Source organism: Dendropsophus ebraccatus, chromosome 2, assembly GCF_027789765.1.
Source record: "Dendropsophus ebraccatus isolate aDenEbr1 chromosome 2, aDenEbr1.pat, whole genome shotgun sequence".
NCBI classification, from domain to species: Eukaryota; Metazoa; Chordata; class Amphibia; order Anura; family Hylidae; genus Dendropsophus; species Dendropsophus ebraccatus.
In genome coordinates this window covers 61,996,723-62,023,554 of record NC_091455.1, presented here as the reverse complement: position 1 = coordinate 62,023,554, position 26,832 = coordinate 61,996,723, and the positions used below count along the sequence as shown (strand labels likewise).

Genomic DNA, 26,832 nt, shown 5'->3' with positions numbered 1-26,832 from the left:
ATCGCCCCTAGATATTTTAGCCCACCCAAAATACATACCCGTAACCATGTTATTTTATGCAAAAAAAGCAACATTACAGAAAATGTTTTTGTCAAATGTTCCATGTGGGGTCTAGATGTAATACTTTATGTAAAAAAAAATCCTTCAATATTTTATCAAAAAACAAGAAAACAAGACAGACATGTTCATAATGTATCATGGGCTGCCTATGATTCTGCAGCAGACTGAAGAAGATTTATCAACGTAGCTTTCTTATGTAAATACATCAAAAAGTTGTAAATTTATGATGCTTCTGCCAAAACCAGGCAAGGCTTCTGTGGTCTGCCAGACACAACTATATTGCCAACAAAAAAAAAAAACAGAAGGTACAACAGCAACCCACAGGTGCAAGGTCTTACCGTATATACTCCTCCCAGTGTACACATGATAAACACCTGCTCTTTAGATATTAAAAAATGAGGATCTTAGCAAACTGATCAAATAGTTTGCTAAAATCCTCACTTTTTAATATCTGCAGAGCAGGTGGTTATCGTGTGTACATTGGGAGGAGTATATATGGTAAGCCCTTGCACCTGTGGGTTGCTGTTGCACCTTCTGTGTTTTTTTTTTTTTTGTCTGTACTTTAGCCACAAGCAACGTGCAACCTGCAGTGTGAACAGAGTCATAGATGTGCTGCCATTTTTTTCTTTTTTACAACTATATTACCATTATTTTACACCACTTTCTAATTACAAAGGTGGCACAAAATCTAACTAATGCTAGATTCATCAACAGGCAATGTGGAAGCACCCAATACTTCAGGAGAGACTGGCACTCTGTACTGATGTCTGCCCTATAATATAATGCATTATATTTTTATCAATTAAGGTCTTATATAGAAAGTATACTAGTTATTATGCACCTCAGGCCCCTTCCACACATATGCTTATTCTGTCCGCATTTGCGAACAGAATAAGGACCTGTTAATTTCTATGGCCCCATACACACAACTGTACATGGTATGGGTCCACATTGGGGACAGGATCCATACCAATAGGGGAAGTTAAATGAATGGGTGATTGCAAACACGCACAGGTGGCAGATGGTTGAATGAAGAGGTTCATGCAAATGCGGACAGGTTGAAGACAGTTGCGGGTGCACATGTGTAGTCCTGTCCGTAGCTGCGGTTCTGCCACTATGGGCAGGACTATGGATATGTGAATCAGGACTAACTTTTGAAGGTGCTTTGTTTTCATCCTATTAGATTTTATAATAGGTATCTAGTTACTCATCCCTAATATAAGCATTATTTGGTCTGGAAAAATATGACACAGCATCATTGAGAATTCTCAGAAAAAGGTTGCTGCCATGTTGAATAAAAAGAGTCGCCATTGAAAGGACATAATTGAAAGACTATTACTAGGGTAAGCTTACTGCATACTATGTACACATTGAGCTCAATAATAAAATAGTATGCAGTAAGCTTCCCCATGTGGAGGCTGCAAGAAACTGTCATATTAGTCTTTGCAAGGTAACTGGAATCCTGTGTCGGATTAAGAACCCAATAAAGACATATTACAGTATATAATGTTAGACATAGAAGCTACATGGTATACAAGTAGACATTCCTTATATGCTCGTCAAGAATTTGTTGTCACCTATAAAGTGTGCACACATTTCATCATACAGGACCAGACTATAATGTATCACTGTAAAATAAAGTAGCATATAGCTGCCATATTGCTATCTGAAATAATACAAATTATAATTTCCATTATTTACAAGAATAATATGAATGGATTACAGATTGTGTTTTTTTTTCCTTAAAAATGTGCAGGTTACTAACGCCTTTTATAGTAGTAGCTGAATAGGCAGGGGCCGCATTGTGACCGCAGTAAAGAGGCGTCTGAGAAGTGGTTATGTGTCCATGTAACAAGGCCTTTTCTCCACGTAAGTCACCGGTTCATTGTGTGTTGAACCTGTGTCCTTAAGATAATTTACAATCAGATCTTCTCGGCACACAAAGGAGTAAAATGAACATAGAGGTTGATTCAGTAGAATGCACGGCTGACATTCAGATTACATCCTGATGTTGAACCTATTAATACTTCATGGTTGTCTGCCTATTAAATTATATTTTTCCTTCAACCTGTAAAATGTGAGTGCATGTAGAACCCTGTAGGTAAAACTGATTATACTCTGTAATTGTAAAAGGAAGGGCCCTTTGCACTTTTATGCACATAATAAAACGCAGTACATCAAAAACAGATGCCGGTAGATCTTGTCTTAGATGAAAGTCAAAAGGAATTCAGTAAGTTAGCAAAAGATTCTATGAATAAGAGTATGGCAGAAACATATGGAATAGGCCAGACATACAGTATATATATATATATATATATATATATATATATATATATATATATCATTACCATACAGCTATTAAGACACTATCCTAATCTACAGCATATGTTTTTAGCAGCAAATTCTTAATCCAGGAGTTTCCCAATCTTTCTAAATATCCCTGTGAAATATATAAGCGCATATGAATCACCAGCTTCTCCAATGTTCCATTTCTATCCTTCCTCAAATTATTGAACTGAATCCTTCTAAATGGCAAGAGCTTCATACCATGAAATTAAAGACCGTATCAAGAGAATCTCTAAAGATTGTAAATTTGTATGCAAAATTTTCAGATATATAAAACTCAGGTAGCAGCATTTCAGTTTTATCAATAACTTGTTTTGCTGTTTTACATATAAGACATAAACTTGGGAACAAAGATAATAAATTCATGAGCCTCGGTCTATGTTCACACAAAAGGTAAAATACGGATGTAATTTTAAGGTAAAAATACTGCCGTATTTTCAATATAATGACTTAGGTCAATAGGAAATTGGCTGGCAGTGAGGTTAATAGGAAATTGGCCGGCAATGCACACGCATAAATTGATTTAAACCATCCAAAGGCCTCAACCACACAACATCAGATTTTGGCTGTGTGTCGGCCATTGTATTGGATGGCTGTCATTTTGTGCCCAAATAATGGTTTTGTAATAACAAAATGAAGTTTTTTTTAATCTGTTCATACAGTTTTATTTTTACTGAACATAGCCTCAAAGTAAGAAAAACTTAACGGAAATGATGCATTCTAAAGAGTCTAGTCCCAAAATGATATGACTTGAGTTGTGCACCATAAACCCCACCTTTCTACATTCATGTACTTGGTAGGTTGGTACAATTAAAGGGGTTGCCTAACTTTAGATGTTGTTGGCATTTGCTGTCAAAGTGTAAAAGGTGAGGGGTCTGAATGCTGCACCCCCTCCCTATTATTAGAATCCTACAGCTCTTACTAGCTCCACTTTTTTGTTTTGAGTAGCTCATAATAGTTAATATCTGACCATGTGGCACCCAGAAAAAAGTTGAGCTGTTGTGTGGCTTATCACTATTGTAGTGCTGCTACCGATTAAGGGGTTATCCAGTCTAAAGGCCCTATTCCACCAACAGATCTGACGATAATCGTGTGAATTATCGTTAGATCGTTCAAATTAAACAATAATTGTTTAGTGTAAATGCAGGCAATGGTCACATGACCAACAAGAAATCGTTCATTGTTCATTTGGTGCTGACACCAAAATCATTGTAAATCCTTCGCTAATTGTTTATTAATCAATTTGCTCGCTGTTAGGCTATGTTCACACAACGTCAAAAAAAGAGAAAAGGCGGCCGCGATTTAATTGACTTTAATGCAATGCATTGAAGTCAATGGGATGACGGATGTCCAATGCACACAATGTATTAACTAACGGACCTTGTCTGTGTGGACGTCAAAATAATGATCATGCCAATGATTTTCGGACGTCTACTGCAAACAGTGGATGTTGTTTTTTTTCCCCCTGTACTTTCACCATTTTTACTATTAAATCCAATGGACTTTTCAATCAAAGACACACCCAAAGGCCAATTAGTCCACCTAATGGCGCGTTTACACGGACCGATTATCGTGCGGATTTGCACGATAACGATCGAATTCGAACGATAATCGTACGTGTAAACGCAGCGAATGATCGAACGACGAGCGAGAAATCGTTCATTTTGATCTTACAACATGTTCTTAAATCGTCGTTCGCAAAAAAACTTGCAGATCGTTCCATGTAAACAGTCGTTCACCGATTTAACCTATGTGCGAGATAGGCTTAAGCGATCACAAAACGATCGAAAAACGATTTTTCCGTACAATATACCGTACCGTCTAAACACTGATCGTTATAAAAAAACTCGTTACTTCGAAATCGTTCATCGTACAATCGGGCAAATTATCGCTACGTGTTAACGCAGCATAAACTAGAATAATCTATCAACAGCCGTCATTGCACTGATGGGCGGCCAAACAGCTAACTGACATCTGTTATTTTAGAATCAAAATGACGGACGCGATTTTAAATGGAGCTGAAAAACCGTTGTGTGAACATAGCCTTAGTCCGCATTCGTTCACTAATAGTTTATTAATTGTTCAGTTTAATTCCACAGCGTTCTTTCATTTGCTGGGATCAGATGGAGTAAATGATTGTAACTAACAACCATTGTTCTGTGTAATATGGTGAACAATTTCAGGTTAAGGATAAGCGTTCTCATTTGAGATCGTTTATTGTTAATCCTTAAAAAACGCTTAGTCTAATAGGACCCTAAGGCTGTATTCACACTGCACTTTTGCTGTCAATTTAAAGGAAAAACGGATGAAAAAACAGATGCACGTGTGCATCTATTTTTATCCATATAATCGACTTCCATTGAAAAAGAAGGGATCAAAATGCATCAGTTTATTAGCGTACACAAAAATGTGATTGACCATGTTTTTTTTTGTAAAATATTAATGCATTGATCTGTTTTTTTTTTTTTTAAATAATGGAAGTCAATAGAAAAATGGATCAAAATTTTGCCTTCTGCCTGGAACAAGCCTCCCATTGAGTTCAATGTGTGATGGGTGTATTTACTATGAAGTAAAAAGTGAACCTCCTCTAAGTGTGATAATTCTATGGTTTATACCAGTCTGATACATGGTGCTGTTATCACTGTATTCACATATAAGACACCAAACACAGTGTGCCACCTCCTGTGGTGATACGGTACTGTTATTTCTAATCTGATTTTGCCCATGTTTAATTTTATATATATATATATATATATATATATATATATATATATATATATATTCATTGTTGCCTCTTAGTGCATAAAATAACAGGGACTGATTTAGAAGTGCTTAAGGTGGGCATAATCTAGGAATCATAGGACCCTGCTATTCTTGTAGACAAGTTGTTATTAAGAACATATAATACAGTTTACGTCATCAGAATAATAACACATCTTGTAGTATTCGAGCCAATAACAGGGTCACTATGTACCAGGTGTCCACCGCAGGGTTTTATTACAGTGGCAGAGACATATCTGTGCCCACCGCTGTATTACAGATCTCCCTGTTTTGTAGCTTTGCCAGCTTTATAGCAAGTCCTAGTGCTGATAAATCTTTAAGACATTGTTCATCTCTCTAATATTTGTACAACCCTTAAAAAGGAAGAAAATGATTCTCAAAGAAAATGAGTCTCTGAACTGTTTCAGTGTCCTTTACAATGCATCCTCTATTTGTTGTATGGGACGCAGGCTGGCAGTATGACGGTGGCGCATGCCGGACCAGCAAGAGGCTCAGCAACATCTCCCTCCAGTTCTGTCCAGCTGGCTTTCTCAGGACTATAGCAAATAGTTGATGACTTGTAGGCCCCCTAAAATAGAAAGAACATCATTAACACATCTGACAGTCAGTATATCAATTGGCCGTAACTGTCATTAGAAAAAAACTTTTGACATGTCACAGAAACATCAGAAAGCAGGCAGAGTCCGACAGCAACTGTGAAGTTGTTCAAGGCTTTATTATATCCTTTATTAGAATACATATTATAATTATTATTAGCACATCCAGATACAGACAGCGCACAATGTTTCGACCCTTATGGTCACGCTTGATAAAAATTAAACCGGTCAAAATGTTGCAGGCTGTCTGTATCTGGATGTGCTGATAAAGCCTTGAACAACTTCAGGGATGCTGCCGGACTCTGCCTGCTTTATGATGTAATTTTGTCAGCCCCTTGGATCCCTAGCTGTGGACTAGAGAACATCTATCCTAAGGTTGGACTCCTGCATATGTTGTGTTAAGTGGCCTGGGCGGCTGCATATTGTAAGTCTATGGGGCGATGCTGCTCACACAGACACAGAGCTAAAAGAGGAAAATATAGCAATGCGATTGTCTACCCGCTGGTTCTCCTGATCTAAACACTCAGACCCCGACTGATCCAAACTTTTGAAATGTTAGGAGATTTTTCTAATGACAGGTATGCTTTACTTATAAAAGCAACATCTGAGAGTTCACCAATATAAGCTCAACTTCTACTGGCTGTAAGGGCAATAGCAGTTTGTTATCCCTTTTTAAAGTAAAGTGACACTGCCCCCTCCTTACTCTATGTGCAGTTCTCTGCATCATCCATAAGCTTAGATGCTGCACATTCCATATATATCTGTAACACTATAACACTTGTCTGCGTCCTCTTACTGCTCTTAAATCTCTTCATTGCATCTGTGGACAGTGTCACCTAGGCGGGGCTTCATGGCAGTTAGGCCCAGGGAGAGGGCACCCAATTGCTGTGATGCCCCGCCTAGGTGACACTGTCCACAGATGAAATGAAGAGATTTAAGAGCAGTAAGAGGACGCAGACAAGTGTTATACAGGTATATATTGAATGTGCAGCATCCTAGCTTGTGGATGGTGCGGAGAACAGCACATAGAGTAAGGGGGTGACAATATCCCTTTAAGTAGATGAGGTTTAGGATGTGTTCAAGCACTGCAGTTACCACTGCAGAGCTTCATAACTGACACAGCCTAAGTTCTCCGTACATATGATGTTATCTTTCAGGTGCTTCAGTACTGAAATCTACACGCATCACTACAAGAATATATGTCAGGAAATAAAAATGATCTCACTTTATATAAAAATATACCCCAAAAATGTAAATCTGATGGGAATTGTCTAACAACAGCTGGAGGGCTGGAGGTTCCCCACCACTGCTGTACACGGATCTATAGTCTATAGGGCATAGGACTGAATTACCTATACCAAGAGTTATTCCAATTAAACTACAAGATAAAAAGTTAATTAACAAATGAACTGAAAAACATTATTATTTATAAGCAATTTATTGTTACATAGTACTGGTACACCCTATAGGCGGTACATCCTAATGTCACACCCAGGGGCGTAGCTAGGAGTCACGGGGCCCCATAGCAAAAAACTGTAAGGGCCCCCCTCCCCTCCTGTCTGCAGCCACAAAATTGACAGGCAGAGCAGAGAGCCAATGAGAGTCAGTCCACTGTATTTAAATATAAGGGTCCATTAGGAGCCCTTATGGATAAATACATAGGTGCAGGAGCAGACTGCCTTCTGCTTAACCCCTTATGTAATCCAGTGTGTAAGTGACCCAATGTTTAGAAGACAAGGAAATCTTTTCTCTACTGCTGGTGCACTGATAACCCCTGACCTCTGCACAGCAGGCAGTGAGAACAGGGGTCAGTGCAGAGAAGCCATGCTTTTTTTGTCTTTTGACTGTTAACCCTTTTTTGTCTTGCAGCATGTAAGTAAACATTGGGTCACTTACAAACTGCAGTACAAAAGGTGTTAAGCAAAAGGACACAGGAGGCTCTTATCTTCTCCCCGGGTCCCCCCTCCTGCACAGGCCCCATAGCAACCACCTACCCTGCCTCTATGGTAGCTATGCCACTGGTCACACCAGTGTAGTGTATACCTCATACATGAACAGGTCACCTATTTCCTAGTAACAAAAAATTGCCAAAAATTACAGATAAATTATTTGTACTACATTCACTACATTATATAAGCTCAAGATAAGATTAAGATAAAATGGCACAAGTCAATAGGCCAGTAAGTTTCTCAGCTTACCATACTCCAGCTGTAGCCGCCAACAAGATAAAACCGATCGTCTAGTACTGCACATCCCGGGCCACTGCGTCCCTCTAGAATTGGGGTCTGTAGAATATTCCACTGGTCAGCTTTTGGATCGTAACACTCCACCAGCATGACATCCAGGTGTGAGAAACCTAAACAATAGCAGGTATGGGTTGTCAGACTGTTACAGTATCCCGAAGCATAACACCTTGGTCAGCTCTGTAGCTAGGAAGCCACAGACAGAACACTTGCCCAGGTTCAATTAGTTAAGGAAGTGGAGAGGAGTGCAGAATAAGGCCATGTTCACACACTGTATGACACCGACCTTTCTGTGACCTGGTCGTGTCACAGAACCGCCGGTGTCAGTGAAGTTCATCCCGGACAATACTGCAGTACCGGCTGGATGAACTTCATTTCTGTTGAATTAGGATTCGGGTGCATTAGGGTGCGCCCGCATCCCAATTCACCATAGCACACAATGGAACGTGCGGCCGCAGCTGCACTTTCCACTGTGTGAACTGACAGTTCTACAGTTGACAGAAATATCAATTTTTTGTGCGGCCGCTAGGAATCCCAGCCAGAGTGTATACACTCTGGCCGGGATTCCCTCTGACTTCAAAGCAATGTATCTTTTCTATTACTCATGGCCATTGTTGCAATTTGCAACAACGGCCATGATTAATAGAAAAGATACGTTGTGTGAACATAGCCTAAAGATGTCTGAAAGTCATGTTCTGTACCTCCCTCTGTTGTCTAAGTTATTTTAAGTTACTACAGCTGCAGCTTTCTACTGGCTGCTGTAAGATGATCCAGGCCTCAGCTCTGTGGGGGCAGTCAGGGGAGGCAGGGAAGACAGTCTGCATGTGTATCCTGTATGCAAGTGTATGTATTCTGTATATATGTGTTTTAACGTACATACGTACGTATGTATGTATCTATATGTGTGTAATGTATGTGTTGTGTGCGTGTAAGCAGTGAATGCATGAGTGTATCATATAGCAGTAATATTAATGTGTGTGCATAGTGGTACTATGTTTACATATGGTATATTTTTGAGATATACCATGTGTGTACATTATATTACATTTTATGGACAGGTACAAAATTTGTGTTGAGGAGAAAGGAAGCGACAATAGTTCTGGCCCTGGTAGTTATGACTTGGTATAAAGTCTCAACTTACAAAGACATCAATGGCACAGCGGACCCTTTAAATAAAGGTATGGCGGTACTCCTCATCCCCTGCCCTATTAGAATCTAGTAGCAGGATAGATCCGCCCATGCTGCCAGATTACCCTAAGGCCCCATTTCCACTGAGCAAAACTAGCGGAAATGCCGTTAGCCTCCCTCTCATAATGGGAGTCTACAGGAGGCGCGGACAGGGAAAGAGCGCGCCTCCCATAGACTCCCATTTTGAGAGGGAGTCTAACGGCATTCCGCGGCGGACAACGCTCAGTGGGAACGGGGCCTAACAGTGGTTATTAGTTAGTCTATTTTCATATAGGAGCCAGTGAATTCTATTGGATGCAGCATCCAGACCACTGCTTTTAGAGTAGAGTGGTGGTTGCTTTTCTAAATGAAAAATATTAGCCAAAATATATAGTTTAACTGTATAGTTGATATGGCAATACCCCTTTTTACTGCTACAGTATTAGTGCATATTAACCTTACATTTAAATCTACAGAGTTTAACATTTGTTGTAAAGCAAAACCATTTCACAATTCACAATGCTAAGAAAGCTTTAATTAAAATGTAATACTAAATATATACCATAGCACAGTCATATGTCCTTCTATTACAATATAATGCAAAGTTAATAACAGTAAAGCAGGCATACTATTAAACATAAATTATGTCACCACTGACCTTTTAAATGGTTTCCACCAATTGCATATAGACGATCATTCATTACAGCTAAGGCATGAATTGCTCTCTTTGTGTTCATATCTTGCTTCCGAGCCCAAACATCCATGACCGGATCATAGCAATACAGCCACTGGACATATTCACCATTATGCACACCACCTATGGATTGAAGATGTTGTTACTACAGGCCTCGCCATTATAAATCTATATTCTGCCATTCATGTAGTACGAGGTATAGTAATTTTGCATCATATACAGTAAATATCTCTATCATGGCCATATGAGGGCAGCAAGGGATTCATGTATTGAAAAACTTTCATTTAAAATATTTATGTTTTTTATATAATCAACATTTTGGGGAAAGTTTTTACTTTTTAGTAAACTTTTTAATGATTTAGGCCATGTTCACACGCTGTATGAGACCGGCTGACGGCCGGTCTTATTAAAGATCATCCCAGCCGTTACTGCAGTACCGGACAGATGATCTTTAGTGCTGCAGAGTTCTGATGCGGGCGCATCCGTGCGCGCCCGCATCAGAACTCCCCACTGCACACTATGGAGCATGCGGCCGGAGCCGCTCGCTCCATAGTGTGCATTGACAGGGTTTTCTGCGGCCGCTATTCAATGAATAGCGTCCGCAGAAAACTGACACGGCGCCGCTAGGGATCCCGGCAAGAGCGTATACTATGTGTATACACTCCGTCCGGGATTCCATACAAGGCAATATAACGGATATTTTCGTATTAAGCACGGCTGTTGTTGCAATCGGCAACAACGGCCATACTTTTACAAAAATATACGTTGTGTAAACATAGCGTTATTTTGTAAGTACCACCAAGTTAGTCTACTTATGTATTGCACTGTATTTTGTCTTCTCCCAATAACCCCGCAATGATGAAGTCCATTAATTTTTTTATTTTTTCCTCCTTACCTTCTAAAAGCCATAACTCTTTTAATTTTTTTTTTGATCCAGGGCACTTTTTGGTAAAATAGCATTGTAATCTGTATTCTGTGGATCAGTACAATTACCACAATACCCAATTTAGATTTTCTTATTTTACTAAAATAAAACTTTTCTTTAAAAAATAAATTTCTTTACAATTGCACTAGTCTGAACACTATAGCTTTTTTATTTTTTCTGTTTCTGGGGATGTATTAGAGTTTGTTTTTGCACTGTGCTATGTTATTACTTTACCAGTTTGGTTCAGATAGAACTTTTTGATCGCTTTTTATTATTATTATTTTTGTTTTATAAATAATTTGACCAGAAATGAGCAACTTTGGCATTTGGAATTTTCTCTTTGCATCCTTGCAACCTTGCAGAATTCATAACATTATATTTTATTGGTGCATACAGTACAATTCTTCAGATGGAGATACCAAATACATTTATTTTTCCATTACATCTTTTATTCTGAAAAATGGAAAAAGGGAGGTGAACATTTATTAAGGTAGTGTTTTTTTTAAATATTTTTTAAACATAAATTCTTTTTTATACTTTTGAAGCCCCCTTAGGAGACTATTATTAACATTGTTTGCTTATTATTAGAATAAGAATATAATATTCAGGTACATAAATGACTAGAAGTACTTCACTGGAAGGGGCTATGATTCCAGGATCAGACTGGAATCATGGAGATGTATAGATAGACATAACACGGCAGGATGTTTCATTTCCAAACTTTCTGTGTTTTTTTTAAATCCTTTTTAGATGCAACAGAGCAATACAAATTTGTTTTTGGAAGGTGTTGTATAGATCTTATTGTTTTCTATGAAATGTATAATCATCCGTTTTTTCTTTAGGAATGCCATGGGCTGTAGAAAGTAGTAAAATATGAAACAGAAACCACAAAGGCTTGAGTAACAGTTGGTGCTATCTTCTATTTTTGTTGCATTTGTATTATAGTACTGCACATGTTATTAAAGAACAACTCCCACGAAAATTTTTTTTTGTTTATTTAACACACATTACAAAGTTATATAACTTTGTAATGAGGTTAAATACCCGATCTGGCCCCCTTCCCCCACTTTCGGACCCCCGACCCCTCCGGAAGTTAAAGAAATTATACATTACCTATTACAGTCGTCACCGTCTTCTTCTCCCGGGCACCATCTTGAGACGACGACGTCAGAGCCGGGGGGCGGTCCGGGTCTTCTTTCTCCTCAGCGTCTTCATGGAAAGTGAATGGGATAGAAAAGGCTGCTGGTGCACATGCGCACCAGCAGCCTTTTCATTGGCTGGAGTGCATCACATGGCTTCCAGCTTGCTCAGCCCTGATTGGCTGAGCTTGCTGGAAGCCATGTGATGCGCTCCAGCCAATGAAAAGGCTGCCGGTGCACAAGCGCACTGGCAGCCTTTTCTCTCCCATGGACCCGGAAGTAAGAGACATCGCTGGACGGTGGTGACGGAGAGGCGGATGACGGGCGAATCGAGTGGCGATCGTCACCGGAGGGATGGTGAGTATGGTGTCTGTGTGTGTCTGTGTTTTGTTTTTTGTTTTTGTTTTTTGGGGGGGGGGGTCCCGCGGGAGTTGTCCTTTAATGCATAAGGCTAATGTATGCCAGATAGTACACTTACCCTTCCACATTGCTGGGGTTGCAGGCAAAGCAATCCTGCAACTTGAATAAAAATAATCTTCCTATGTAGCAACCACCAACTTGATTGGCGCCACATTATTTTTTTTTTTTAGCTGAGCACACTACGCGAAGTGTGTACAGGAGAAGGGACTCCTGTGTATCACAAGGCCACCTGCTCCTGTACTGTTGTGATGAATGCTACGTGTATATGTCACCGATCACCTGTATAGCACAGTACCTTCACTGGACTGGGCATGAGATCACCAGGCCAAGCCAATGTAAGGTGAGTAGCCATGCATACAGTGTGCATACTGCTTATATACAGATTGTAAATACGAGTGAAATGAAGAGTCAGTGTGCATGAGATTATTAGTCACCTACAATGACTGCACATAACTTATAGTATCCATCATACCTGATATATATATCTTCCCATTGTGCACAGCTCCCGCATGAGCAGCCAACGGCTGTGGTAAAGAAGACACGTAGCACCACTCATTTGTCTCAAGGTTGTAGCATTCCACACTAGACAGATAACCGGTTTCATTTCTTCCTCCAATAACATACAGATGCTTATCCAATCGGCAGGCATAAAAACTGGCCCTCCTGGAGAAAACAAGTGGAAACGGTTAGAAGGGCCATGAATGTACATTGACTTTATATTGTATAGTAATGGTAAATCAGTAAACACAGACGTTAACATGTTTTCACTGCCTGAGGAACAATTCTGTACTTTGCCAAAGACTAAATGACAAGAAGATGTCTTAACAATTATAAATTATTTTGACATTCACTATCCTTATGGTCCTTCAAGGGTCATTGTTTCCAATTTACTAAAGAAGCACATCATCAAAAAATTCTTCAATTAGCTTTTTTTTTTAGCTTCCAGTTAAGTTGTAAAAAATACAACATTTATGTGTGTGGACGGACATGATTGTTCCAGATAATATTGGGAACTATTGTTTTCTAATGGGTATGCGTTTTATTGTGTTTTCAGTGGTAATTTATTGGTGACAGGTTTGTGTCATCTATTTCTCTACAGTTGAAAAAGTTTTCCATACACCTTAGTTACATTCTTGAATTCACATCTACTAGTACACATCCCTTCCTTTATAGTTCAAGAAATATCAAAATAGTATTTAATAAGACTGTCTAAATCCTAGTCAGTGCAAACTTAGCCTAGACAACCTGAAGGTGCCTATACACCTCCAATTACTGAAGGTGTGTAGGCAAAGCCAAACATTTCTGTGTTCCCTATTGGGAGGGGTAAACCTCAGCTAGACTACTCTGGTGACGGCTTATTTCTCCAAGAACAACAGGGTCGGGCAGTGACCACACATTCCCCCCAATATCCATGTGATGTTGCCAGGGTTATTGGCAACATCAGGGGGCTATTACGGGAGAAAGAGTGTGTGTGATGAAAACTGTTTGGATCACTCTCTGAACGCATATGTGGAAACGCTGCCTTACGCTATGCACAAACAGTATTTTGGTTCTCTTTTTGGCCCTCATGTTTGTTAGTAATTTTACCAGTGTTGAGCAAACCTGTCAAACTGTTCAGGTTCGGCAATATTCTCCAAACCCTAATGCTCTGCATTTGATACCCTGCGACTGCAAAAGTTGGATTTAGCCCTAGGGGTGCCAGAAAAAAATGTGGATACCACCTTTTGCTGTAGCCATGTTTTTCAGGACTCCCTAGGGCGGCATACAACTTCTGCAGCCACGAGGGATCAAATGCCAAACTTTCGGGTTCGGAGAACATTGCTGAACCAGAACAGTAATTTTTACCAAAACCAGCAGTGGAACCAACACCTAGAAAAACTTGATTTGCATATTTTCTATTTTGAACTCAGTCCTGGTTTTGGTATAAATACTGATCAATATGAGTACCAAGTCCCATGAATATGAGCTTAAATGACTTCAACCTAAGGTGTATACAAACATACAGTATGACTTCAACTGTATCTACTGTATATGGTGGTTGGAGGTCTGTTTTTCTGATTCACGGCTCAACAATTCCTTACATAGACACATTTATAAGATTCTATTCTGGATGCCTGCACACTGCACACACCACTAAGGAGCATACTGCATTTTGTGTAATATTAAAGGGGTTATGCAGGGTTAAAATATGTTCACTTTCTTCTGACAATTACACTATTCTTATTCAGTAGTATTGCAGTTCAGTCATATTGAAGTGAATTGAGATGAGTTGCAATACTACACACAAGCTGTGTTTTTCCTATTTCTGTATTTCTGGATAATCCCTATAATTGTAAAGTACACTATCACTGTATGCTGCTAGCTCATAAGCTCCCTCTAGAGGTGATTTTAGGTAGCTATAAATCAGCTTGTTCCAGAAGATTCTACTGATCTAAAGTTACATGAAAAGTGGCAACCATTTGTCCGGTCTAAAAATATGATCAGAGATGCATCTTCCCACAGCCAAAGCCCCCTAAAAGTAAGCTAAATAACAGGTACACATATAAAAAATGGCTCAGAGATTACTAGATGGTCACCGAAAGCAGAGAGTAAAAAATAAATTCACAGAAAAGGATTCTGATGGTAAAGACTGACAGACTGTAAGATCAGCAAGGACTACATCAAACAACAGTACTGACAGGGGGACATGCTCTTACCTTTCCTGCATAGGTGGGAGCTGTATCCAACTGTTAAATCGAGGATCATAGCGACTGACAAAATTTGTACTATGTTTTCCTGCAAGAGAACAGATCTCTATTGGTAATCTACCCCTTACACTATAAAATGACAGATAATAAGAAAAGGATCTAGATGAAAATATGAGCTACCCATCAGTAGAAAATGTACAGTGGGGAAAATAAATATTTAAAGGGGTTGTCCAGCGTGGGGGCTATTTTTTCATATGGCCGGGGAGGAGGTGGCTAAAAGAAAAGACGTCCACTCACCTCCCCGGTTCCAGCGGCGGGTCCCGCATCGCGTCGCTTAGGTCCGCTCAGCCGGTCAGTGAAGGAGGCGGGATCCCGCCTCCTTCACTGAGTGGCTGAGCGGACCTGAGACGTCACGTCTCGGGACCGCCTCAGACACCCGGAAGCGGCCAGGAACCGGACACCGGAGCGACGCGATGCGGGACCCGCCACTGGAACCGGGGAGGTGAGTGGACGTCTTTTCTTTCAGCCACCTCCTCCCCGGCCATATGAAAAAATAGCCCCCACACTGGACAACCCCTTTAAGACACTGCCAAATTTGAAAGTTTTCCCACCTACAAAGAATGGATAGGTCTGTAACTTTATCATAGATACACTTCAACTGTGAGAGACAATCTTTAAAAAAAAAAATTCTAGAAAATCACATATTTGCATTCCATTGCATGAAATAAGTATTTGATAACCTACCAGCAAGAATTCTCACATACCATCTTTAATGCTGAGTATACACGGAGCGATAATTCGCCCGATCGCACGATTAACGATTTCGAAGTAACAATTTTTTTTTAATAACGATCAGCGTTTAGACGGAACGATATATCGTACAGAAAAATCGTTCAGCGGTCGTTTTGCGATCGCTTAAGTCTATCGCGCACATAGGTTAAATCGGTGAACGACTGTTTACACGGAACGATCTGCGAATTTTTTGCGAACGACGAACAACGATTTAAGAAGGTTTTGTAAGATCAAAATGAACGATTTCTCGCTCGACGTTTGATCATTCGCTGCGTTTACACGTACGATTATCGTTCAAATTCGATCGTTATTCTGCAAATTCGAACGATAATCATTCCGTGTAAACGCGGCATAAGAAGCCCTCCTACTGTGCACTTATTACCTGTATTAATTGCACCTGTTTGACCTTGTTACTTGTATAAAAAAACACCTGTCCAGACAATCAATCACACTTCCACTTCTTCACCCTGGTCAAAGAGCTCTCTAAGGACACCAGGGACAAAATTTTAGACCTGCACAAAGTTGGGATGGGCTATAGGCCAAAAGGAAAGCAGCTTGGTGAGAAGGCAATAAGTGTTGGCATAATTATTAGAAAATGGAAGAAGCATAAGATGACTGTCACCGCTCTACAGTCTGGGGCTTTATGGAAGATCTCACCTCGTGGGGTTAGGTTGATTCTCAAAAAGTTCAGAAATCAGGCCAGAACTACAAGGGAGGACCTGGTCAATGACCTGAAGAGAACTGGGACCACATTCTCAAAGATTACTGTTAGTAACACACTACACCATCATGGATTAAAATCCTGCAGGGAAAGCAAGGTCCTCCTGCTCACGCCAGCACACGTCCAGTTCTTCAAAGACCATCTGGATGATCCAAAGAAAGCATTGGAGAAGGTCATGTGGTCAGATGACACCAAAATACAACTTTTTGGTATCAACTCCACTTGCCATGTTTGGAGAAAGAAGTACCAACCATGAAACATAGGGGTGGAAACATTCTTTAAGGCTTTTCTGCAAAGGGGACAAAAGGACTACACTGTATTAAAGGGAGTAAGGATAGGAACAGGTATCACAAGATTTTGGCCAAAAACCTCCTTCCCCCGGTAAAAGCATTGAAGATGGGTCTTGACTGGGCCTTCCAGCATGAAAATGACTCAATACACACAGCCAGGGCAACTTTGGAGGGAGCTGAAACTAAATGTTGTCCAGCAACATCCCAAAACCTGAAAGACCTGAAGAAGATCTGTATGGAGGTGTGGGGCAAAATCCCTTGTACAGTTTGTGCAAACTTAGTCAAGAACTACAGGAAATGTCTGACCTCAGGCAAATATTAAGTTCTATTTTTCTACTGTATCAAATACTTATTTCATTAAATTAAATGCAATTAAAAAAAAAATAATAATAAAACAATGTGATTTTTTTTTAAAATAGATTCTGTCTCTAGAATGCCCCAGGGTTTGGAAACCCACACTACCTACCTTCCTTTTGAAAGAAACCATGGCTAGTATAAGATTTTTATATAAGAGTTTTATTTCTTCTGGACAAGTAAACATTTGCATACTCCCCCCCCCTTATATCTATATCTATACAATTGTTTTAACCATCCCCAAAGGTCATTCCCTTTTATGTATAAATGCCGTCCCAAGTCACGTTCTACATTCTGTTGCACTCTGCATTTTGCCTTTACACTCAGATTAAAGTGTTTTAAGTGTTCATATTTCTTTTGGCTTTTTTCTTTCTGAGTCAACACTTTTAAATATTAATGTATTTTGCACTTTCAGAATTACTCAGCCCAGCATTAGGATGCACTGCAATTTAACATGGTCTGATGACTTTTTCATGTCTTTGGACGGATTTCATTTATTAAAGTAAGATTATTTAAATGTAATATCTCGGGCTGATGTTTCCCTGTATTGCCATAATTCTAGCTTATACAAGGAGAATAGATGAATAAAATATCAGTGCATGCTTTAGCAATGGTGCAACAATCTGTTTAACCCTGTAGGATGAGCATACCACAGATGGAAGGTAAGCTGCATGATCAAGCATCGGCTTCCAGTCTGCTATCTGTATTTCTTTAATATTGGGCAGCACATTGACTACAGTCTGTTGGGATTCTATTGTCAAAATGCATATGCTGTTACAACCCATCTTCTACAGTAGGAAACCTTGTGCCTGCTACATACACTTTTTTAATTTGTTTTCTTTGTTTAAATCAATGTTATATATATGGCCACTAGGAGTCTCCCTTCACTGCAATGTGTACAGCTGATGCACATCCACATTCAGTAGCAAAGAATCCTGGGGGTGCTTGCATTGTGTGGTCAGCTCTCCTATCACACAGCACCAAAACCTCTGTAACCACACAGTGACATTATACTGACTGAATTGTTGCATGGCAAAGAGCATTGTCTCCTGGTAAGCATGCAGGGTTGATAATATAATTTGCAAAAGTTAATAATATTATTAGCCTTAGTTAAAGGGGTACTCCATCGGGGGGGGGGGCACTTTTTTGCTGAGGAGGTGGCTGAGGGAAAAGATGTCCACTCACCTCCCCGGTTCCAGCGGCGGGTCCCGCATCGCTCCAGTGCCCGATTCCCGTCCGCTTCCGGGTGTCTGACGCGGGCCCGAGACGTGACGTCTCAGGTCCGCTCAGCCACTCAGTGACAGAGGCGGGATCTGAGCGGACTTGAAACAGATCCCGCCTCCTTCACTGAGTAGCTGAGTGGACCTGAGATGTCACGTCTCGGGCCCGCGTCAGACACCCGGAAGCGTCCGGGAACCAAAGCGCCGCGATGCGGGACCTGCCGCTGGAACCGGTGAGGTGAGTGGACGTCTTTTCCCTCAGCCACGTCCTCCCCGGTCCCAGCAAAAAAGTGCCCCCCCCCGCTGGAGTACCCCTTTAATTGCATCAGTTGATGTATAATCTGCACAATGAACAGGTGTCTTCCTGTGGGACTGGAAGTGTTTGTTTTTTTGAACAGAGAAAAGACCAAATATCGGCATGGACCACAGTTTGGCCGAATGTATAAAGTTGATTGAAACATAGAAAACGCAAAAATATATAAAGTATACATAAAGTCTATATAAAACTACTTGCGATCACCCCTGTAGATTTTTTTTAAAATGTTTACGACAGGTACAGGTTCAATCTCAAACATACAGTACATAGGTTATCGTATAACTTACCATTTGGATTCCATTGGTCTTCTCCTCCTAACACAAACAAAAAGTTTTCCACTTCAACCACACAATGGTGAGCGCTGTTGTAGGGCATGACTGAAAGAGATACAATAATACCTGTAAGTAAACTTTGCAATCTTGAGACATTTAACGCTGATTGTGATCACTTAGTACAGTAGGGCTCACAATCTAATAACCTTACTAAAAAAAACATATGCCATGGGAGAAGCAGTGATCCCACCCCTGAGGGGGCCGAAAGGTGCCTCTGTCACAAAAGCTTCCACTAGTGCAATACATGGCATGTCAAATTTGGGGGCCCCGTTTATAAGGTTTGAAAAAGGAGAAAACACATACATATCAAAAGAAGAACATGAAAACTTCATGTGGTTATTTCTTTAGGCTAAAATTAAATATACAACCTCAGCACGGCAACTGTGAAGGTCACTAAACAACCCATGCTGTAGCCATTATAATATTAAATATAATTAAAAGGGTTTGTTTGAGCTCACAAACAGCGCCACTCTTGTGCAGAGGCTTTGTCTGGTATTGCAGCTTAGCTGTATTCAATTGAATATGACTGCAATCCCCGATACAGTGCATTGATAAGGGTGGTGCTATTCATGGACAAGAGCAGCCATGTTGTTCCAATTGTATACAACCCCTTTATTCATTTTACTTATCTAAGAGACCCTTGTACCCTATATATTAAGAATATTTTACTGGTTTATTTCACCTACACAAGATAAAGTATGTCTATTTTTGCCCGTAAAGGAAAGCCCGTAGAGAATGACCCCATTTTATTGCTCTGGGAAATATTCACATAGAGATCCCGCTTCCCTGAAACAAAGCATATTCCCTTCCACCAGTTGTCATGGGAATCTTGTACATACTGATTTCTTTTCAATTCTGCAAGCTAATATATGCTTCAATTTATTTGGATTAGTTTAACCAACCTAGAAGTGTCATGTCCTGGGCCGTACGTTATACCTGTCCATAAATGTCATGTCCCATCCCTTTGGAAAACATACAAATGTACCACTATCATATCATGTAAAGTGGCTGGAGCATTAGTCAGAAAATCATGTCCTTGCTCATCTCATCAAATGGACACCTTAAATCTAGGTGAGGACAAAGAGGGAAGCGATGTGCATGTTGAGGCTGGGAATTTATTGCTGGACACGGATCAACAGAGCACTTAGAAAACCAGTGCAGTGGGAAATCAATATGACACAGGGCCAGCTCTTTCTCTATAAACTTCTGCCAAAGAGGAAAAAAAAGCCAGCCGAACTCACATGTGAATTTTTTCAGTTATATATCTCTCATTTCACATGATTTACTATCTCCTTCTTGCAAAATGCAGCAGTGCAATATGGAATGTTTAATGATAATTTTTATCATTCTGATGCTACAGGCTTCCCAAACTTGGCTAGAGTTTCAGAAAGATTTATCAAACTTTAGCTCAAACACATTTTCCATTGTATATTACAGGTTTTTATCATTTTTAGAGCAAGGATATTATCGATATCGCATGAAACTGTCTTATTAACTGATAACAGGGGAAATTTCTGGATTGTTTCAGGCACGGAGTATATGGAGGGTTTGCTTTAAAGCTGATGAGTATTTCCATTATTAATTCTAATGGTATTAGCATATTACCTTCATTATAATGAGTGAGATGTTTGCTATATAAGAAGAGTGTGGACATCATGCTACACACTGGGAATATAATGGATCCGGATCTGTACTTTTCAGCTATAGGCTATGGTCCCATAACCTGTCTTTTTGGTGTCTTTTTGGGCGGCTGTCATTTTAGCCCCAGAATACAGATAAGATTTAATTTACATAATATAGGCATATTTGGATGTCAAAATTACGGCCGTTTAAAAAATATATATTGTGGGAACATAGCATATAATGGAGTGAGCAGTACTGATTAGTTTTATTACACAGTGTGTTACGCCGAGAGGGTAGAACCTGATAAACAGAACCAGGTTTATGAAATATGGTGTATAAGGCTAAGAACTGAAAAAGCAACATCTCTAATTAAAGTTGTAGGAACACAAATCATCTAAAAATACAAGGACACCTGAAGGTCAGCATATCTGCTTGGATGAAACCCTAAAGTTATACGTTTTTTTGGCGCATATTACACAGCAAAAAAAAAGTGCCAAAAAATGTGTGCACCCATTTGTGGTGCATTTTTTGGAGTGTGCATTTTCAATACGCTAGAATAAGTTCCTGAATGTATTCCTTAGGAATGTCCATCAGAAAAGCAGGACCCCAAAAAGCCCCATTGAATAGAGTTAAAAGTTATCTATGATTATAACATGTCATTTTTCGGGGGTTGGCCACAGGTCCTCTTTAAAGAGAATGTACCATCAGTATATTTGCTTTATGTTTTACCCATGGATGGAACAGCGCCGATGCAGGGAAACCGCTGCCGTGGTCCTTTTTTTTAAACTGCGGCTCGATTCCCACGTAAGGCGCCTTTCTATTCCCGGACACCGGGGGTGAAGCACTGGAGGCTCCATTGATTCTAATCAGCCTTGTCAAAGAGGGGCGGGGTATACGTCTGTGGCAGACCACACAGGATGTATTTTATTGATAAACTATAACAGTTCCAAAGACGGGCTACAAAAATGGTGGAGGGTGTGAGGCATAAAACGTATCAGGAAAGACTTAAGGATTTTAATCTGTATAGTCTGAAGAAAAGAAGGGGAAGGGGGGACATGATCAAACCTTTAAGTATGTTAAAGGACTAAATAAGGTTCAGGAAGTGTTTTTAGAAAAAAACTGAACTCAAAAACAAGAGGACACAGTGAGAGGTAAGTTTGGGGAAAGAGCTCAAGCAAAATGAAAAAATATTACTTTACTGAAAGAGTAGTAGATGCTTGGAACAAACTTCCAGCAGATGTGGTTGGTAAATCTACAACAACATAATTTAAACACACCTGGGATAAACATATATCTATCCTAAGATAATAAGAAGGGTAATACTAAAAGGACAGACTAGATGGACCCAGTGGTCTTTTTCTGCCGACAATCTTCTATGTGTCTATGATGCTGTTGGACAGCTACAGAGTCATTATACCAGTGCCACAGACTGAACCTGAAGCATAGTGACACTACAGGCAGAATGTGATGCTACCATGACAGTGACACATCTAATTAATTATGGAAAATGCCTTTAACCCATTACCTAGGTGCCAAACGTGATATATGTACACATAGGGAAACCTCTACAATGCCTTGAAATCCTTCATTGCTGAAGCGGACACAGCGAACCATTAGAGAAAAAACTGGTAACGGACCAGTGAGCTGGCTAAGACTAGAGGCAAGATGGTATTCAATGTGATAGGGTAACCGTGGTGACAGACAAAGATCTAGTAACTAAGCTGCATTTTGTAATAGGAAAGTGTCCTGGTCACATGATCAGCTTCTTACGCAGCCACTCGGTTACATACTAGATCTGGCGTATTGCCACCATGTAGTTTTTATAACTGCCACAGCTTTTCGTTGTATGGGATATCTGCAAAACATGACCTTTTGGTGGGTCTTGAGGACTGGAGTTGAGAAACACTAAAAGCTCATACAGGTGTAAAGTTTGGGTGGTCCCATAAAGTGTGTGTGTACAGTATATATATATTACATGTTATAACATAAATGACTGTTTTTGTCCTGACCTACTGTATACCATGTGTCAGTATTACCTATCCATCACCGAGGATTAATCTGTATGGTCTTGGTCCTTTTTATTATAGAGCTGCAGATTGTGAATAGCCAAATACACTGAGTATTGCCCCCTACCGCAACAAAGAAAAGTCAGTCCAATGAAAAGACAATATTAGATTTATTTAGTATTAAGAATATATATGCAGTGCTATTAAACAAGGCTAGGACATAAAGTATGATGACGCTAGACCATTGTGTATGTAAACAACGTACGCTGGTGGGCATGTTACTCTCCAGCAGGGAAGGTGTTAATGACAAGTTTTGTAATCCGTCCTGAAACATAGCACACCGTATGAGTTTCTAGCGTGTCAGTCAGTGAGTTAGAGGGAAAGGGTAAAGAGAAGCTAATCAGGATGAAATGAGATTAAAGGCTGTCTAATTTTACAGCAACTGTGATCCATCAGGCACTGTGAAAGTGACAGTGGAAATGAGTGATGGAGACAGACAGGTGGGGCTGTACATTCCACTGATTTATCCTCAAATGTACTGGGCCCTATTTTATTGAGTGAACATGACCGCATTCATCAAGACTGTCATCTAGGCCCACTTCCCTCCATTTAAAAAGGTCACTTTAGCAGGAAGGAGTAGACGACTAGGGGAGAGGCTCTTTCAAAACAGATTTAAATTCTGCTGCCACTTCTCTATCATAGATCACTCGGGACTCAGCGGTGCTGTATAGGGAGCTTATGTAATCCCAGTGATCTGATGACTGGCAGCGAGGCCACGAGACAGCCATTGCCTCCTTATTATATAATCAAGGATTATTTACTATGCCTGATTTGTAACTGTCTATGGTTTTATTATATACTCTGGCATTAAATGAAAACCTATCACTGTGACAGACCTTCTTAAAATCCAGCTCTTTAATGTGTGATCCCTACAATGTGCATGGCCGTGTTCTATTATCCAGCAACAGGTGGGTCATCATTTGGCACCTCAGGGTGAAGTGTAGTGGGCCCACTAGAATAGTTGTATTCTGGCACTATATGGGGCTCCTTATTCAAAGATATATATCACAATAATGCATTTTAGAATACATAGCCTTTTAAGCCTTCTAAGAGCTCTAGCACTTTCACTGTTCTATCTATAGGGCCATGTAAGGGCTTTTTTTTTCAGGAACAAATGTACTTTGCTATGGCGCCTTTTAAGCTACGATAACATGTATGACAGAACCCCCAAAAATAATATTTAGGAAAATAAAACTTGGTGAAATTGAAAAACAAAATGCAATAATGTTATTCTATACGTCAGTCTGAACACAACAATATGCAGGTTTACTTAGATTTTATTATGTTTTATTTTTCTTTTGATAAAAGCTTTTTTTTCTTCCAAATAATTATTAAAATGGCCCTTGTAATGTGGCTCTTTTAATGTTTTTTTTTTTTTTTCTATAGGACTGTATGGGGTGTCTTTTTTGCACCATGATCTCTAGTTTTTATTTATACCATAATTGTGTTGATTGGATATTTTTACCTTATTTTTTATTCATTAAAAAAAAAATATATATGTATATATATATATATATATATTTATATATATATATATATATATATATATATATATATATATATATATATAATATAACAAATAAATCAGCAATCCCGGAGTATCGGAACATTGTTATATAATGTTATATTTTAATAGATAGGACAATTACGCATGCTACGGTAAAGAACATGTTTGTTTAATTATTTTTACATCTTTTATTTGTATAATGGAATAGGGGGTGATATTAATTTTTATTGGGGGAGGGGCTTTGGGGGTATTTTTTTAATATTTTTACTTTTTATTTTTGACACTTTCTAAAATGCAATCTTTAGATTGCATAAACTGATCATTACGATTACGATTACAAAGATATGTAACTTGTATAACTTTTATTTTATCTGATGGCTTGTAAAAAATTCAAACCATTGTTAACAAATATATGTTCCTTAAAATCGCTCCATTCCCAGGCTTATAGCGCTTTTATCCTTTGGTCTATGGGGCTGTGTGAGGTGTCATTTTTTGTGCCATGATCTTCGGTACCTTGTTTGCACATATGCGACTTTTTGATCACTTTTTATTAAATTTTTTCTGGATTTGATGCATCCAAAAATGCGCAATTTTGCACTTTGAAATTTTTGGGAGCTTACGCCATTTACCGTGCGAGATCAGGAATGTGATAATTTAATAGGGCGATTATGTGCATGGCGAAACCAAACATGTTTGTTTATTTGTTTATTTATTTATATTTATAAAATGGGAAAAGGGGGGTGATTTGGACTTTTATTAGGGGAGGGGATTTTTTTTATTAATAAAAACACTTTTTTACTTTTTTTTTTACATTAACTAGAAGTCCCCCTGGGGGACTTGTATATACACAGCACTGATCTCTCATAGAGCACTGATCTCTCACAGCAAAGATCCATTTGATCGGTGATACATTGCACTGGCCTGCTGCAGACTGTACTACTACTGTACTGTATATGTTCTCCAGCAGTCTTATACGGTACAGGATGGGAGATGGCGGTGCTATGACTGTACTACTACTGTACTGTATATGTACTCCAGCAGTCTTAGACAGTACTTTACAGGATGGGAGATTGTGGTGCTATGACTGTACTACTACTGTACTGTATATGCACTCCAGCAGTCTTAGACAGTGCTGTACTGTATGTGAAGCCTCACCAGCGCTAAACTCACCAGGTACAACCCACCATCCACACTTGTAAAAACATTCAAATACCGAGCAAAGTTAAAATTCAGAAGGTTACTTTCCTGTAAATTTTCATTTGAATACCGAACAGTGCAAACTCAGAAGCATTTAAACACTGAGGTACTTCAACTCTGGGTGCTGAAAAAGTGTTTGGGAACCGAACAAGAGTTTGAGATCTGAGGCAAACTTCTCTTGAAAATACTGTTTGAGAACTGAATTGTTTGAGTTCAGAGCACCAAGTTACCACTCTATATGTATAAATCTATGTGTTCACGTGGTACATTTGCTTTAAATTTAGTGGCCAGAATGAAAAATACAAGATTTCAGGATTATTTTAAAATATAAAAATGACCACAGTTAAATGGAAAAAACATGACAAAAAATTCTTGCAAAATTCATTTACCATAAAAACTTGACTTTGCAACAGGTCATTTTCTGATTCCCTACATTCCCTATGACTCCAAACACCTTTCTCATTGCATGCAGGGTAGTGGAATAAGTGTACTGCCATTATTGGAAAAAAAATGTGCCATACATTCATGTGTATAGGGAGGACAGGAGAGACTATTGTTGGCCGAAGAATAGTTATTGAAGGTATATAGGCCCATGTAGAAGTCACATGATACAAATTATAGTTTTAAGTTGCAAGATACAGCATCTGAAATGACTGGAGTGACTCTCTGAGATAAATCGGATCACAGTAGCATTGATCTTTGGATCATTGGCCATTGAATGTTTTACAATCACTGCAGTAGGGCAATAATGCACATGCCAGTCCAATTGCTAACATACCAGAAGGCACAGCAGCAGCCCCTCTAGTACAGCAATCAGCGGGGGTCACAGGGCACAGATCCCACACATTAGCATCTTGTGACACACCTCACTGACTTGTCAGAAGATATTTTAAAGTTAACTTTCACTTTAAAGTGGTTGTCTCAGGAAGACAGATCCTCTAACCCTTATCTATTAGGTGCAGGGAAGCATCACATTCAAATAAATGGAGGACCGTGCAACACATGGACAGGCTGGGTCTGCAAGAACACCTCTCCATTCTGGCTTTTAGATGGGGTCCCAAGCTAACATAGCAAATGCACAGGGATTACTCTATTCCTTAAAGCTCTGCACTCAGCACATCTTTAATAATGATATTACCATAATAACTCACGTATAATAATAGAAATAAATAACTTTCTTGAATAACTTTTCTAGGACCTTCAGTATCTTCAGAATAAGCAACCTGTGTAATTGCATTATTCATCTGCTCTATAAGGTCTATACTTGTCTTCAGGCTTTCTGCAGCAATACTGCTTGTAACCACTAGATGACATACCTTACTCTCGCCTCTAGAATCTACCAGCATGAATATAGAA

At 39.4% G+C, this 26,832-nt stretch overlaps 1 protein-coding gene across 2 annotated transcripts in view; it reads right to left on the bottom strand.

Moving 5' to 3' along the window:
• Nucleotides 1-5,196: 5,196 nt before the first annotated feature.
• KLHL14 (kelch like family member 14) overlaps nt 5,197-26,832 on the bottom strand; it is a 71,324-nt gene continuing 49,688 nt past the window's right edge. For both annotated transcript variants that reach the window (XM_069960058.1, XM_069960059.1), the window contains 6 exons: nt 19,039-19,128; nt 15,068-15,146; nt 12,844-13,034; nt 9,852-10,010; nt 7,982-8,139; nt 5,197-5,755 (listed from right to left, as the gene is read on the bottom strand). In XM_069960058.1, the coding sequence (XP_069816159.1) occupies nt 5,615-5,755; nt 7,982-8,139; nt 9,852-10,010; nt 12,844-13,034; nt 15,068-15,146; nt 19,039-19,128 (818 nt within the window). In that variant the 3' untranslated portion in view covers nt 5,197-5,614. The remainder of the gene's footprint in view (nt 5,756-7,981; nt 8,140-9,851; nt 10,011-12,843; nt 13,035-15,067; nt 15,147-19,038; nt 19,129-26,832) is intronic.